The sequence below is a fragment of the Saccopteryx bilineata genome, chromosome 1, assembly GCF_036850765.1.
Source record: "Saccopteryx bilineata isolate mSacBil1 chromosome 1, mSacBil1_pri_phased_curated, whole genome shotgun sequence".
Classification (NCBI taxonomy): domain Eukaryota; kingdom Metazoa; phylum Chordata; class Mammalia; order Chiroptera; family Emballonuridae; genus Saccopteryx; species Saccopteryx bilineata.
In genome coordinates this window covers 144,327,043-144,342,520 of record NC_089490.1, presented here as the reverse complement: position 1 = coordinate 144,342,520, position 15,478 = coordinate 144,327,043, and the positions used below count along the sequence as shown (strand labels likewise).

The window sequence follows — 15,478 nt, the reverse complement described above, 5'->3', positions numbered from 1 at the left end:
CCAGGGGACCCTGGGGCTGGACTGCCGGAGGATGGGACATTTCAGGGCTTGGTTTTGCTCCCAGTGCCAGAGATGGGGTGGCATTCGGCAGGAGACAAGGCACAGAGAACACCTCTCTAGGACCCTGATGCTGCCAACCAAGATCATCTCTGTGTCCAGTGGGCATCACATCCAAACAACACAGGGCCCCAGAGCCAAGTCCTCAGGGGAGCTGGTCTCTTCTCTGGGCTGAGCCTCAGAGGCTGTGCCCAGGCCAGGAGGGACGGGGAAGGTAGAGTCGGAGCAGATCTCCAGAGCTGCCATCTTTGAGGCACAAATCAAGTCAGTTTGAGTTGGGGGTAGAGGACTGCAGAACAGAGAAATAAGAGCCATTTTAACCGCAGAGGGAAGAGGCGGGGGAAGGGCGAACTCCCAGCTGCCAGAAGAGGTGTTATTTGGCGGCAGCTGTGTGCCACCTGATAGCTGGCATGGTGAGGGGGGAGCACCCCCACCAGCTGGGCACAGCTGTCCCCTAGGCCGCACAGTGCCTCCCCAGCTGTTCCCTGTCCTGCAGCTGGACTGTTTAATTGGCGATTTGTCTCAGCCCAGGGAAGCAACATGGGAAGGGGGGGATAAGGAAGAAAAGAGGAGAAAGCAAGGAAGCTGGGGTGCCGCAGCAGGAGGATGTTGGGAGCCATGCTTGGCAGGACTGCTGGAAGGAGCAGCAATGGCGGGCTGCACAGCAGACAGCCAAGAAAGGAGAGAGCAGGAGTCTGGAGGGGAGGGCTCCTTGGGAACCAGGTCTGGGCAGAGGGGCCTGGGGACCACCAGCCATGTTGCATGTGCCCTTAAAGCACAAGGCCTTACTAAAGCAGTCGTTTAACTGAGGCCCTGATAGAGTTGTCCTCAGGACCTTCTCAACCACTTCTCTAAACCTCCTGAGGCTCCCCAGGGAAGCACCTGGGCTGTGCTGGCCCATGTCCCCTGCCCCCCCCCCGGAAACCCTTGGAGAAACACCCAAAGTCATGGAAGTGATGTCCCACAGAGGCAAGACTCAGTGGTGGTCTAGAGCCTGCTCCCTTAGCCCATTGACTGAAAGAGAGCCCTCCTCCTCTCCTCCCAGGGAGCAGGAGCAGAAGCAGATTCTGTGTCTGGGCAGAGTCCCCTGCCCTTTGGCCTTGCTTCTCACCAAGTCCATCCCCTGCCCATCCACTTGGCCCTTCTCAGTAGGGCCACATCCGGAGGACACCAGGAAAAGCACCATGGGGTCAGCCCTTCATCTTCCTGCATTGAAAAACAAAGGCCTGTCCCCAGACCTGAGTGGAGCAGAGGTTCCCTGTGCACAGTCCACACACACGGGGCTGTACTCCCTGGCCCCAAAGACTCAAACTCAAGGACACACACAGGCTGTACCGGCAGTACGCCAGGCAGAAGTAGCCTGCAGCTGGCCTCCTCATACACACCTACACACAGTGCATACACACTCATGAGCACAGCTCCTTCTATTCCACCTGGGCCCTCCGGTTCTGCCCACACCTCACAGCAAGACCGGAAGTGATGGTGGTGGGTTCACCAGGAAGTGGGTGGCCAAAGGGGGCTGGGGAGGCTGGAGTCTGCTTCTGTCTGTGAAGCTGGGCCCTTTAAACCATCAGGACTCAGCTCAGTCAGCTCGGGAAGATTCTGTCTTCTCCCCACCCAGGAGACATGCAGCCAAGTTTGGAAACATTTTTGGCCATCCCACCTGGAAGGAGGTGTGCTACTGGCATCTAGTGGGGGGAGATCCGGGCTGCTGCCCAACACCCCACAGCGCATAGGATGCCCCACCCAGAGAATGACCCAGCCCCAAATGTCAGCAGTGCCACATTTGAGAAACTGCTTTAAACCACGAAGACCATATTGCTGGGGCAACCTTTCTACAGAAATGCCAAGAGGGGTCCGAGGAAGCTTTAAAGAGGAGGTCACCGCCCCCACTGCAGGGCACCAGAGGCCTCTGCTTTCCTCCTGTCATGCCAGTGGGCTCTGCTGCCCACTCAGTGACAGCCCAGCTCCTTGCCTCTGCTCCCTTCTTCAGCCTGGACGGGTCCCCTGTGGAAGACTGGAAGGCGAGAAGCCAGGTGGTACCACTGACAGTGGGGGAACCGATGGGAGAATCACCAGGTCAACTGAGGGGAAGGAAGAGGTTCCCGGCTGCCTTTGCTCCGGGTCAGGCCCCCCGGCGCCCATACCTGCATCCACGTCGTTGGGCCACCCGCTGGACTGGCTGCTGCCGGCCGCTGGGGAGCGGCCTGTCCCGGGATAGAAGACATCGTCGACAGGGCTCTCCATCTCGCTGTCATCAATGGACTTGGGGCGCTTGGTGGTGCTGGGAAAGGAGGAGAGGGATCAGGTGGGTCAAGGGTGGGCCACGGCACTGGCGCCCAGGCTGAGGAAGCCTGCCCCGATGGCCCTCCACGCTGGAGCAGGTGCCCACTGACAGCGGCATTCCTGGGCACTCACTCGTGGCTACCCCTACACCAGCCCCGGAGCTCCTCGGACCCAGCCCGCCTGCGTCTCCTCTCCACCCTCGTCACCTTCTTGGTTCTTGACACCATCACCCACTGAGCTGCCCAAGTCCAAAAAGTGGGCAAAACCCTCAACTGCTTTCTTGGCGCCCCCATCTATTTCCTATAAGCCCCCAAGGCCAAGGTGAGGGAACTGAGGCACTGGGGGGGCAGAGAATGCCAGGGGTGCCACAAAGTCCATCATCAGGATATTGTAAACATGAAAAGATTGTAACACTTCAATGCAGTATGTAAGCAAATCAAAATGAACGTTTAAAACCTCACAATGAATCAAATGTTCAAGTTTTTTTTTTTAAAGGGACAGGACCCCAACCTGCCCTGCATAACTGACCCTGACCAGGGCCTACTGTGTCCACCCTCAAACATCTCTCAATTATACCCTTCCCTCTCCCGCCATTCCCCCACCTCCGAGGACTTGGGCCCCCCTCCAGTCGGGAAGAAGGCCTCTAACTGGCTATAGGTCCTGCCTACTCTTGTGCTGCTGGAGGCACTTTCTCAAACACACATCCCCAGCATCTCCTGCTTAAAACCCTTCAGTGGGTTTTTAGTCTAAACACCTTCCTGGCTTCCGGAGCCCTCTGACATGTGGGTCCACCAGCCTGCCCAGCCTTGGCTGGGATGGAGGCTGCTCTCTCTACGTGGAGTGTCCACCTTATGCCTTACCAGCCCTCCGTAGTTTTGGGCTCAAATGTCACATCCCCAAGAGAGAGACCTTCTCGGATGCCCACTGGGAGCACCTTCCAGGCAGATTTACTGTGTCTGTGTTCTCAGGGCCCAGTGCCCACAACAGCACAAAGCAGGAAGTTCCGGGGTGAGGAGCCAGTGCCCTCGGCAGGGGTGACGTTTTGGAGCACTCAGGGAATTGTAGGATAGCTCCTCACACACCCAAGATGGCCTGGTGGTGGGAGGAAGAAGGGGTGAGGCCAGGGGGGCTGGGCTTACCTGGTAGAAGGAGGGGAGGTGATGGACCGCCGCCCCAGGGTCACCTGGTTGATGTTATAGTAGTTGGGACTCTCCAGGTCCGCCAGCGAGAAGTTGGGTCCTGATGCTGTTGCAACAGGAGCTGGGAAGAAGCAAGAGGACGATTAGTTTGGAAGGTGCGGGAGGCCCAGTGGAGCCTGTTTAGTTGCCCTGAGAAGCTCCCCGGAAGCCCCAGGGCAAGTTCACTGTGAACCTACAGAGGAAGCCTCCTCCTGGCTGGGGCTCACTGAAGAGCCCTTAGTTGTGATTTATTTTCCTTCAAAGCAGAAATTAGACATGGGCTCTCTGGACACCTCTGCTCCATTGAAACGGACGATGTTCTAGGAAATCCTCTCTTCCCTCTTCCCTAGCAAGACCCCATCAGTAGGGAGCCACCTTCTCAAGTCCATCCCTGCTGACTTAGCCTTGGTCAGGAAATAGGGACTCACTTACTCTGTGATACTCTGACCAGCTCTGTCACATTCCAGACCCCAGAAGTCACAAAACAGTCCTGGAAACTTAAGTGCCCTGAGGAGGAAAAAGAACCAGTGAGTTAGTCCAGTGAGTGAGTTGAGGCAAGGCCGGGAGGGGCTGCCTGCCTGTTTCCTCAAAGCTCTCCCCGTCCCCTACTTGGTTCCTCCAAAGCTTCAGGCTGGCCCTCTGAAGTCCTCAGGTCTAATGGGAAGAGTGGGTATGCTCCAGGTGAGTCCCCTCCCCTCCAGCTGGCAATCAGAGTTCAGTTGAGGGATATCTGAGTAAAGAGGAAGAACTGGTAGAAGACAGAGGAGGTCCTGGGGGGCAGGGCAGGCAGGGAGGTTATGGGCAGGTGGGCTGGGGACACTGACCGTTGGGCAGTGGTTTGATGTCCGCATCTCCTTGCTGGTTTGAACTATCTGATTGTCCGGATTCTGCAGGAGACACAAAGTGGGGATGGGTCAAGATCAAAGTGCCCCACAAATAGCAATCTTTCCAGTCCTGTAAACACCCTCTTCCTTCCTCCCTCCCTCTGGGAGCAGCCCAGGGAGGAAGGGGAGACCAGAAGGGAGGGAAGGAAGGAACTATTCTACTGTGGGGGGGACTCCTGGGCACTGCAGAGTACCCATTAGATGCCAGTACCACCCCAGTTGTGACAATCAAAACTGTCTCCAGACGCTGCCCCATGTGCACTGGAGACAAAGTCGCCAGCGGGTGAGCAGCACTGGCCGACAGTCAGAGCAAGGACGGTGCCCAGGAGAGAAGCCAGTGACCATTCTGCACAGCTGGGATGGACCCAGCGGTTCCTTGTCCTCACCGGCCTCAAGCAACCAGAGAAGCAGCCCTTCCATCCCTCTCTTCATTAATTAGAGCCGGTCCTGTTTGCTGAGCCACCCCCACCTCACCTTTATGCTTACAGGCAGTGCCTGGCAACACAGAGGGGGAGGTCTGCCCTGACACTGTCGCCCGCTCAGTGCCAGCCTGTCTGGGCTGTCTCATGCATGCCCCAGTGCCACAGCTGCTTAGAGGGAGCCCCGAAACAAGGGCCCATTGTGCGGTAGGAGCTCACAGAGGGCTGGGGGCAGGGTGGAGTGTGTGTGTGTGAATATTTTGCTGAACTTGGGAAAGCCCCCCACCCCACCCCCAGATCCTCAAAGCTTTATGTGACAGGGGCACAACCCGGACCTCCAGAATGCCTGCCTGGGCACAACAGCTGGTAAGAGGATGGCGGAGGAGGGCCAGGGCAGGTTGTGGGGCAGGGGGAAGGCAGGCACTTGGTAAAGATCAGCTGGTCACACGGGGACAACATGAGGTGGCATTGGGAAAACTGAGCACTGGTGTTAGCTAGGGCTTTGCCCCACTCTTTGAAGCAATCCTGCCTCCTGGTCTCACCCATCAGCCGGAGGTCAGTCTGTTGGCCAGGAGTCTGCCCCCCACTGGCCTCACAGCTGAGCTGCTCACATAGGAGTGACCAGCAAGGAGATTCCTAAAGGGCAATGTGGCTCCCGCTGGGGCTGGCAGGCAGAACAGAGCTTCTCAGAGCAGTGGCCCCTCCAATTCCTGGCCAATTCCTGGTTCAAGCCAATTCTTGGCCACCTGCCTCAATGTGGCCAATGGGAAGGGCAGGCCACCCCTAGGACAGTTTCAGGCCCCACTTACCCCATCCTTTACTGTATTAGATTTTTTCAATGCCATAATAATAATAATAATAATAATAAATCTTATTACAAATCAAGAAAATGGAGGTTTAGAAGGAGAGAGCTAATGGGTGCCCCTCACCCCTCCAGGCCAGGGTTCTTCCTTCTGCACAGCCCCTTGCACTCGCACCAGCGGTGTGTTTGCAGATGGCTAATCCCACCCTGGGCCACCTCTTTGGTGGCGGCACTCTTTGTAGAGAACTCACGAGACCGCCTCCTAAGTTCTGGGGAGGGCAACCTCTTGTGCCACAGCATCTTGTGGGTGTGAATTTTCTGTCACTCTCTCACCTTGGCCCATGCCTGGCTTTCTAGGTCTGATTCGGGCCCCAGATGGGCCAAGAGAGAGACGGTGAGGGACAAGGCAGCGGGCAGCCTACCACAGGGCCTCCTTGGACCCATGCCCCGAGCCTGCAACGTTTCGAGGCTGCCCTTTCCCCAATTCCTAACTCGGGAAGGGCAGAGCCTCAGGACCAGCTTGCAAAGCCCACAGGGGACACAAGCTCCAGCTCTGCTGCCGTCGACCAACCCCACCTGTCCCAGGGTCAACCCAGTCCCCACCAGGCTTCCCAGGCCCGAGTCAGTAAGTAGAGGAGAGGATAGAAAGCCCTGGAGTCCACCCCTCAGGATTGGTGCTGGACCCCTGAAAATGGCCTCGAGGAGATACAAAACCTCAACCTGACAAAGAGATGGAGGTAGACCAGCGACTGAGGCAGAAACAAACGGGGCTCCAGGAGAGCACAACAGACAGGAAATCTTTTTAAACCAGGACGTTGCCCCAAACATTATTGCTGTTATTACTATTAGCTCCATGTAGAGAAGCAAAGAGGAAGGAAGAGCGGCACAAGCAAGGCTGCTGCCACGCGCCTCTGGGCGCTGCTCCTGGCGCTGCTGGCAGCCATCTTAGGTCTTGGCAGCCATCTTACGGCTGGCGGCCCCACAATGCCACCGCCGCCGGCCTCGGCATGCTCAGCTCAGCGCCTGGACAAAAGGCAGAGACGCTGGAAATCTGCACCCAGGCTTGGAGGCACAGAAGCCAGCCCTGCGGCCGGGGCAGCTGCAGACAGGGCCCCCGCTGTCCCTCTTCCCAGCCTGCGCAGAGCGGGCGGCAGTGGCAGGGAGGGCCGAGGCCAGGGCCTGGGAACACCGCGCTCCACTCGGGGCGGCCAAGGCCCCCACGAGCCATCCCCGGGCCCATGGGCTCCACCAGCTCAGCAAGAGCGGACCCCTGCCCCAACAGGACAGTGATGGCAAGAGGCCTGTGTCCACTCAGTTGGCTCGGGAGTGTGTCCTGGACAGATGGGGGGAGGGGGCTGGCCAGAACCCAGCCAGTGGCTCAGGACCAGACTGCAGGGCCCCTGGCGCACAGGCTCCTGGGGAGGCAAGATGCCCTCCCCGCCCAGGTGGGGGCTAGCTGGGCCACCTTCCTTACACAAAGGACTGTTTGGGGAGCCAGGCTCTGATATCGGGACCTGCTCTGGACAGCCCCGGGGGAGCAGGCAACACCCCAGCACCTTAACTCCCGTCCCTGTCTGGGCTCCCTGGGGGAGGGGATAACCCCGGCCTCGGGACATACAGGAGGAAGGCCCCAGGCCCCGCCTCATGGCTGCTCAGCTTTTATCTGGCAGAATGGGGCTTATCAGAACCACCAGCTGAACAAACACACAAATCCACGTTAGTGAGAGAAAACCCTCTGCCTGAACTCTTTATCTCCTGTTCGCAGGCCCCAAGCACTGCCCCCTGCCAACAGCACAGGAGGAGACCTGACTGCCACAAGGTGGGGGCTCCGCTCCCCACTCCCGCCTTCTCCCCTGCCCCTGACCCAGCACGGGGTAGCTCTCCTCTGGCAGCCCCTGCCAGGCGGGCGTGCATGAGTGAGCTCCTGCCACATGGGAGCCCCCTCCAGTGTCTGCTTTCTCACTGGGGACAATGGGCCAGCTGGTGGCCTGCGGGCCAATGGAGGAGCAGGACGGTGTTGGCTGGCACAAGGCGGGCAGGTGCCCGGCTCCATCTTTTATTCCCTCCTACCCAGCCCACATCCCCGAGACTCTCACTCTGCTTCCTCAGCCTTTCAGAGCCACATCCCCTAGCAGCCTTTCCAGCCTCGGCCTTCTCTCTGGCCTGGTCACCAGAGGGATGGGAACCCTAAGCACATACCCCCAGATCAGGGCTCTCCTGACTGAGGCCAGCGCAGAAACCCAGACCCCTTCCCGCCTGAACCTCTCTTTAGAGACTACAGCTGCCCTAACTTCCTGGAGAGACTAGAACCAGGGCAGAGGGGCCAGGGGCACTGCTAACTCCCTTCAGCTCTGAGACAACTCCACATTCTTCCCCTTCCTACACAGAGGACCAGATACCTTCTGTGCGCTAAGCTTCCTCCCACAATGTCCATCCTATGAGGCCTCCTCACAACCAAGTCCAGCCACTGTGTCTGAGGATGGATGCCTGAGTGGCAGGCATCAGGGCTCCTGCCCCCGGGCCACGTTTGGGAATGGAGAGAATGCTGGAGCCCACAGCTTTGTTCTGGACGTTCGTTGCCAGGGCATCAGGCTAGCTCCTGTCGCACCCGAGAGCATCCTTTGCGGACTGTCCTCCATGCATCCTTGTCTTGGGACCTGGGCTGCCCATGCGATTCACATGTCTGAGACAGGCCTCTCTTGCCAGCAGAGGACAATGCAGGAGAGGGTGATGAATCTGGACGACTTCAGCGTGGGCCCACATGGGCTCTGGGCTCCCACAGCCAGGCTCTGAGATTGGAGGCACTGTTCCTCACTCACCTGCACACGTCACTGGTCACCCGTGTCCACGGCTCGTGGACTAGCAGGAGGCCTACTGCAGCGCCCAGACCTGGGTGAGAATCTGTTCTGTCTTGACTCCACACCACTCTCTCTATCCTTCCTTCTCTTTCACTTCCCCTCTCTCCAGCCCCATTTCCTCTCCTGATCCTGTTTGCACATGTGTGTGCATATTTCCAGGAGGGCTCTGCCTCTTCATCAGAGTTCTGGAGGGGGAAGCTCCAGCTGCCAGGAGGAGCCCAGTGCTGCACATGAACCCCAACTGACAGAATGTTTTTATATATATTTTTCCAGTCACAGGCAGGAAGATATTTATGGCTCCCACTAGGTGAGGGAGGAATTCCTGCACGCTGCTGTGAAGAACACTCTGCCTCAGCTCCCACTCGGACAGACTCTCTCAGAAAAGGCCGTATGTAACTCCCCGGCTGGCTGCCCCCATGCACATCACGGACGGAGGGAATTCTTTAGGGTTGAGTGGGGGCACAAAGACGTGGCTCAGCCACACCCACACATGCACTCCCAGTCGCATGCAAACGCTCAGGCCAGCCGGACTTGGAGTTGCCTCCGGCCACTTCCTGCTGTCCTGCAGAGGTGGAGCGAGCAGTGCGCCAGAGCTCTGTTCCACTGCGCACAGCGTGCTCTGCGCTAAGTACCAGGTCGGAGAGGAAACCCTCTATTTCTGCCCTGCACTCTGGCCGTTGGGGGCTGGGGAGGACAGCCGTCAGGGTCTGCCTGTCCTTCCCTTGGCTCTCCCCAGGTCCAAGGTCCAAGAAGCAGGTGGGGTGTGCTCTATTCTGGGGCTCTGTACTATGAAGGGCCAATGCAATTCAGGAACTGCTTGGCCCTCTCCAGTGTGGCACAGCCCTTCCCCCACTCCTCATCCCGAGATTCCGGAGTGCCCAGGCCATGGGAAACCCAATCTCAAGAGGAGCCAGAGGCCCGGCCTGCAGCAATCAGAGCTGGAGAATATAACTATTGTGCTTCTTGAAACCTAAATCCGAGAATCTGAGACACCCTGAGGAGGGGAGCAGGGTGGATGGGGGGTTAGGGGGAATGGGTCACAGAGGGGTTCTCCCCATCTCAGCAAACAGGAGACTGGGGACCAGGGATGTCCTTGAGAATGAAGGGCAGCCAGAGGGCAGAGAGGGGTGGGGCTCAACCTGGGCCAGGCCCAGGGGGCTTCTAGGATCCACACTCCACCTCCACAAGCCAGCCTGCATTGGCACAGACCCTGGGGCCATCCTGAGGTTTCTCCCTCCTCTGCCGTCCCTAAACTCCCACAGGGCTGGAGGCAGAAGCCTGAGCTGAGCACAGCCCTGCAGCTGTGGGTGAGGATAGGGTAAGGCAGGGAGACATGCACATCACCTTCATTCCTCCTCTCCTTATTCCCCCTCCCCTCATAAATCCAAAGGGGCCTTAGCCTTAGCCTTTGATTTGAGTCACCTGCACAGAGGAGAAGGGGATGAGTGACAGGAAAGAAAAGGTCCAGTCACACCCACAGCACACAGATGGTCTAGCTCTGGTCTGGCTGTCTCTAGGGTCTCGGCTCAAGGAAGGCCATCAAAGGTGGGCGGCAGTGGGGGGGGGCAGTTAGGACAGATCAGGCCACAAGGACCCGGCAGGCCAAGGTCAGCATCTGGATGAGACATTCCAGTCTGGGTCGCTGACTTCAACAACCTCAACCCAGCCCACCTCCAGGGTGCTGTGTGGGGTTCCACAGGAGCTGGGGACTAGGCTACCGCCCTTCAGTGAAACTATGGGAAGGGAGGAGAAGGCAGGCCTGTGGGCTCATCTGGTGCCCAGGAGGCCAGCAGAGGGGGCTCAGACAACTGGACTCAGGCAAGCAGCCCTGGGGCCTCCGGGGCACTCCTGTAGTGTGAGCTGCTCAGTGCTCTCTGCTCTGCACCTGCTGGGGGAACCGTTCTTAGCACTACGCCCAGTCCAGGAAGAACTAGAGACGGGACTCGGGCGCTGAAGCCTGGGGGAAATGGGCACTCAGTTGCTCCCCATGCGGTGAAACAGTGGCCAGTGAGGGAGAAAGAAGGGACACACCTCAGTGCAGACCAGAGTACCCAGCAGGTGGACAGAGCCCACACCAGTATTAACAAATGAGACCCACTCGCCCACCCTCAGCAGCACGGGAGATGCAGGGGGGCCTGCAGAAGAGCGAGTGCTGAACCCCTGCCACCCCGGGCACCACTGCTCCATGGCTGTTGGTGGAGTGAACGAGCAGACCCAGGACCTGGCAGTAACACCATCCCAGATGTTCCAGGAATGCTCAGAGCTAGGAGGTCCCCAGAGAGGGACTGAAGGTAAAGCAGCCACTAAGGAAGGAGACCGAGGGAGGGACCTGGAGGGAGATGTGGAGGGAGGAGGCCCCAGCACTCTCTCCACCTCTGCCCTGAGCTTGCCCTTGGCCTACCAGGGAAATGTCCTGGGTCTGAACCCTGTGCCCAAGAGTGGCACAATGGTGCTCTACCACTGAGGACACTCCGCCCTGGCTTGCCTCATCCCAGCACAGAAGGGGCATAGGTGACATCAATAGCAAGGGGAGGAGAAATGGAGGTGCACAACCAGCAACAACGGCCAGGGGCTCACCCTGAGTTCCCATCATGAACTCAACCTGACAGCCCAGTGACCTTGGCCAAGTTCTGAACTGTTCTTCATTTGTGGAAATGGAGACCCCACCCACCCTCTACGGCTCCTAGGTGACGAATAAATATGGAAACAGGTATAAGGTACTTAGCCCAGCCTGGCTTATAGTAGGAGTTACATGAACACCAGCTGTCCTTCCGCCCTGCTTGCCATTTCCCTTCACACCTCCACCAGCTGGAACTCTACTCCTCTGGGCTCAGCTCAAATGCTAACCCTCAGCTTCCCTGCCACAGGGGTTCATACTTTTTTTTTTTTTTTTTCAGAGAGAGGGATAGATAGGGACAGACAGGAATGGAGAGAGATGAGAAGCATCAATCATCAGTTTTTCGTTGCGACACCTTAGTTGTTCATTGATTGCTTTCTCGTATGTGCCTTGACTGCGGGCCTTCAGAAGACCGAGTAACACCTTGCTCGAGTTGGCGACCTCGGGGTCTCGAACCTGGGTCCTCTGTATCCCAGTCCGACGCTCTATCCACTGCGCCACCGCCTGGTCAGGCAGGGGGGTTCATACTCTATGACACATTAAATTTACCCTAGATTATAGTTTTTGGTGTCTCACACCAGAGACAATGGCCAGTGAGCTGAGGGGTTTCCTAGGAGCCTAGCCCATTATCATCTGCAAAAAGGGGCAGAGAGGTTGCTCTGCAAATAAAAGGCAGAGCAGGACACCTTCTATAGGTGTGTCCCTTCACACTGTCAGCAGCTGCAGTAAATGGTCTCAGGATGGTCACCATATTGAAAATGGTAAAAGAAAGACAGGGAAAGAGAAGGCCAGAATATGAGTAAGGCCAACAGGGAAAGGGAGAAAATGCTTGTGCCATTGGATTCGGAAGGTGTTGAACCCAAGACCCTGCCCATCCTAGCCCAGCTCTAAGGATAGAAAGAGCTAAGAACACCATGAACATAGGTGCTGCCCCACCAGTGGCTGGGCACCTCTACTGGCAGCACCTGCTGGTGCCACGCCTGCTGGTGCCACGACTCAGCTGGAAGCTTGAGCCAGCATTTCCAGGAGGGCCTGGGGCCAGGAGTCATGTGACAGTAAGGCCCAGAAAAGTGGATCTAAGCCTCTGAAGCTTCTGTCCCCTCCCCAATCTGATGGATAGAAAATGACAGTGGAGAATGCCTCCTATACCCCACATGCCAAGAAAAGATGGGGGCCCTGTGGAGCAGATGCCCATATCCAGTCTAGGGGCCTGCAGAGCTCCTCCCCCACCCTCACCCATCTATTTCCAGCGCTGCCCTGCCCTTGCTGGCCCTTTGAGGTGCCCAGGCCAGGCCACACAACTGCCCCCACCCCCAGTTGATCTTAGGACTATTAATAGTGTCCCCTGCTCACAAGCCCAGGCATCACCCTCCCCCATCCTCTAAATACCCTTGCCCTTTGTCTATAAGTATTTGCAAAGGAGCAGAGGCCTCCAGGCACTAATGCCAACCCAGGAGGAGAAGAGGGAGGCAGAGACTCTGGAGGCCACTTAAGTGACATGTCTGAGACGAGCAGGAAAGGAGAGAAAAAGGCAATAAATCCCAGAGCAAGAGACAGACAAAAAAATAAATTTAAATTATAAGAAAGAGAAGGAGGGGCCAAGATAGAAAATCAGGACCAAAGCAAAGCAGTTCAAAGAGAGAGGGCTGCAATAGAAAGAATCAGAGAAGTAGAAGTTTCCAAGAGAGGCAAGGAAAGGGGTAGAAAGCAAAGAGAGAAAGAAAGCAGAGGAGAAAATGACTCCTTAAAAAACAAAAACCCTGACCTGTGGTGGCGCAGTGGATAAAGCGTTGACCTGGAAATGCTGAGGTCGCCGGTTCAAAACCCTGGGCTTGCCTGGTCAAGGCACATATGGGAGTTGATGCTTCCAGCTCCTCCCTACCTTCTCTCTCTGTCTCTCTCTCCCTCTCTGTCTCTGTCTCTCCCTTTCTCTCTCCTCTCTAAAATGAATAAAAAAAAAAAAAAAAAAAAAAAAAAGAAATCTTAAAAAAAAAAAAAAAAATAAAAAAAAATTTAAAAAAAAAAAAAAAAAAAAAACCCTAAAGGAAGAAAACTTTCCTTAAAATACTCAGGCAGGGGCGGGTTTGTGAGCACAACTGCTTGGGCTGCATCCAGCTGCCAGCATCTGTCAGGAGGGTGCTCAGCAGGGTGAGTGGTTGGGGAGATAGATCCTGACAATGCTCTGGAGAAGAGAGGAGAGGCAGAGCACCAGGAAGAGGTGCAGAGAAGTAAATTCACTCTCAGCCCTGTGCAGGGGAAGGGTCCACACTCAGTACCTCCTCGCCTATGGAAAGGGGCCAGGGGGCCAGAGAATGGCAGGGCTGAGGAAGGAGAACCCACCTACCTCCAATTACCCCACGGGGAAGCAGGAACGGGCCAAGGCCATCTGCCTCCCATCCTCAGGTGCTCTAACGTCCTCAATCTCCTAAGGGACAGCACCTGACTCCCAGGCCAGTGACCCCAAAGGAACATCCTCTTCTAGGGACTTGCCTTGTGGGGGAGATAGACTGACTCACAGAAGAGCAACAAACCCAAAGGCATACACCATAATCAAAAGTCTTAAGTGGAGCCCTTCTGCCTAGAGGCTAGAAGCCCAGCAGCCTTTCCACTCAAATCCCACCCACAAGCCTCTGTCTGTGCTGGGGAAAGTCGGAGACATCAGTTCTGGACAGCACAGAGCCCCAAGGACCTAGCCACAAGGCTTCAAGGCTGGAGGGTTCTGGCCAGGAGTGCCCCACCCGACCATCATTCCTTTGGAGTCAAGGCTTGTCTGTGTTTTTTACCACTGTATCCCTCACATCTTAAAACACAGTTGGAGTGGATAGCAAGACTCTGAAGAGACCCTTCTACCCCCTTCTTTCAACTGTGGCTACAGTGACCACCCAGAGGACACAAGCACCAGTTAGCTGGCACCTTCGCACCTCCTGAGGAGAGAACATCTTTCCTGCAGACCCGACCCTTAACACTCACACCCAAGGAAGTGATGCAGAACCCCTAGTACTGCCAACCCTCCCTCCTGCAAAGCCCGATTGGGTCCATGTATAGGATTGGACACACTGATCTCCATTTCCAGTGGCTGGACTGAGCAGGGGAAGGAACCAGAGCTTCCCTGTGAAGGGCAGGGCAGGGAGGCACTCCAGCAGGCCAGCTCCTCTCCCCACCATGTCCAGAGCTGTCCAGACGAGACATAAGGAATCTGGGCCTTTTGACTTCAAATCTCCAACTCAGAGCTCTGAGAACCCAGGCTGGGCAGAATGAGTGGGTGGGCAGGTGACCTCCCAAGACACTGAAAATCTCTGGGTGTTGGAAGTAGCGCTGGACCTGGAATCAGGAGCTTGGAGTCCAAATCCTAGACCTGCTGCTGTTGGATACCTAGCATGTTCCCAGGGCCTCCTCTCACTCCCTGTGCAATACAGCTCAGGCTTGCCTCAGACTGCAGGGTGAGATAGTTCAATACGAGCAGGATTTTTACAGAGAATGAGAAGTGACGGTTTTATACACTTAAAGTGCCAAACATACATATAGAAGGCATGGTGAGACAAGGCGGGCCAGCTTCCAGGACCCTATTTTTCAGCGTTGCTATGCTCCTGAAGAGCAACCTAGGGGCGTCTTCCAGAATATGCAGCCTGGCATCTGGTAGGAGGCAGCTACCCAGACTTCAGGGCTGGGACAGTCCAGGCTGCTGAAGGGACAAAACAATATCCTCCAGGCTGGCAGGTGACAAATTCCCCACTCACAACGCCCTGAAATACAAAGGGGGGCTTCCCAGGGCAGCGGGGCTCAGGGACCGCACCCCGAGGGAGCCGCACGCTGCCCTCCCAGACGCCGTAGCTAGGTGGCGCAGCGAGTTAACACTAGCTGCCCTCGGTCGTCTGCGGCTGGGCCAGGGGCCGGGCGGCGAACCTGTGCACCGTGGGCCGGAGTCTCCAGCGGCCTGGGTCCCGTCTGCACACCCACAAGGCCAGAGCGAAAAGGAGGAGGCCCCGACCAAGTCCGGGCCACTCGGACCCCGGTTTGTGCTGCCCGAGGCAGCGGCTCCCGTTGCTGCCGCTGCCAAGCACATCCCGTGATGTGATGTGAGGGCCGAGCTTCCCGTTCTCATTGATTAGGAACAGCTTGCGGTGCGGGGGCCGGATGGAAGGGGGGCCGGGGAATGGCAAGGAAGGAGAAGCCGGAGGTGGGGGGCTGCCAGGTGCATGGCTGGGGGGAGGACTAATCCAGTGAGCCCGGGCCCACCCTGAGCGGCCGCCACCGTGGCTCTGAGTCCCCAGTCTGCCTCCCCCAGAGCGGGGCTGCCCTGGATGTGAGCGAGCCTGCCTCTGCGCGACCCCGGGAGTGTTCCCAACACGCCCACGAAGACCCACCTTTTAGCAGTAC

General features: G+C 57.1%; 1 protein-coding gene across 5 annotated transcripts in view; it reads right to left on the bottom strand.

Annotated features, from left to right (window-relative positions):
* NFIX (nuclear factor I X) overlaps nucleotides 1-15,478 on the bottom strand; it is a 98,015-nt gene that overhangs the window by 17,560 nt on the left and 64,977 nt on the right. For all 5 annotated transcript variants that reach the window (XM_066271986.1, XM_066271993.1, XM_066271994.1 and 2 more), the window contains exons 3-6: nucleotides 4,346-4,408; nucleotides 3,954-4,028; nucleotides 3,483-3,603; nucleotides 2,205-2,341 (exon numbers count right to left, since the gene is read on the bottom strand). In XM_066271986.1, the coding sequence (XP_066128083.1) occupies nucleotides 2,205-2,341; nucleotides 3,483-3,603; nucleotides 3,954-4,028; nucleotides 4,346-4,408 (396 nt within the window). The remainder of the gene's footprint in view (nucleotides 1-2,204; nucleotides 2,342-3,482; nucleotides 3,604-3,953; nucleotides 4,029-4,345; nucleotides 4,409-15,478) is intronic.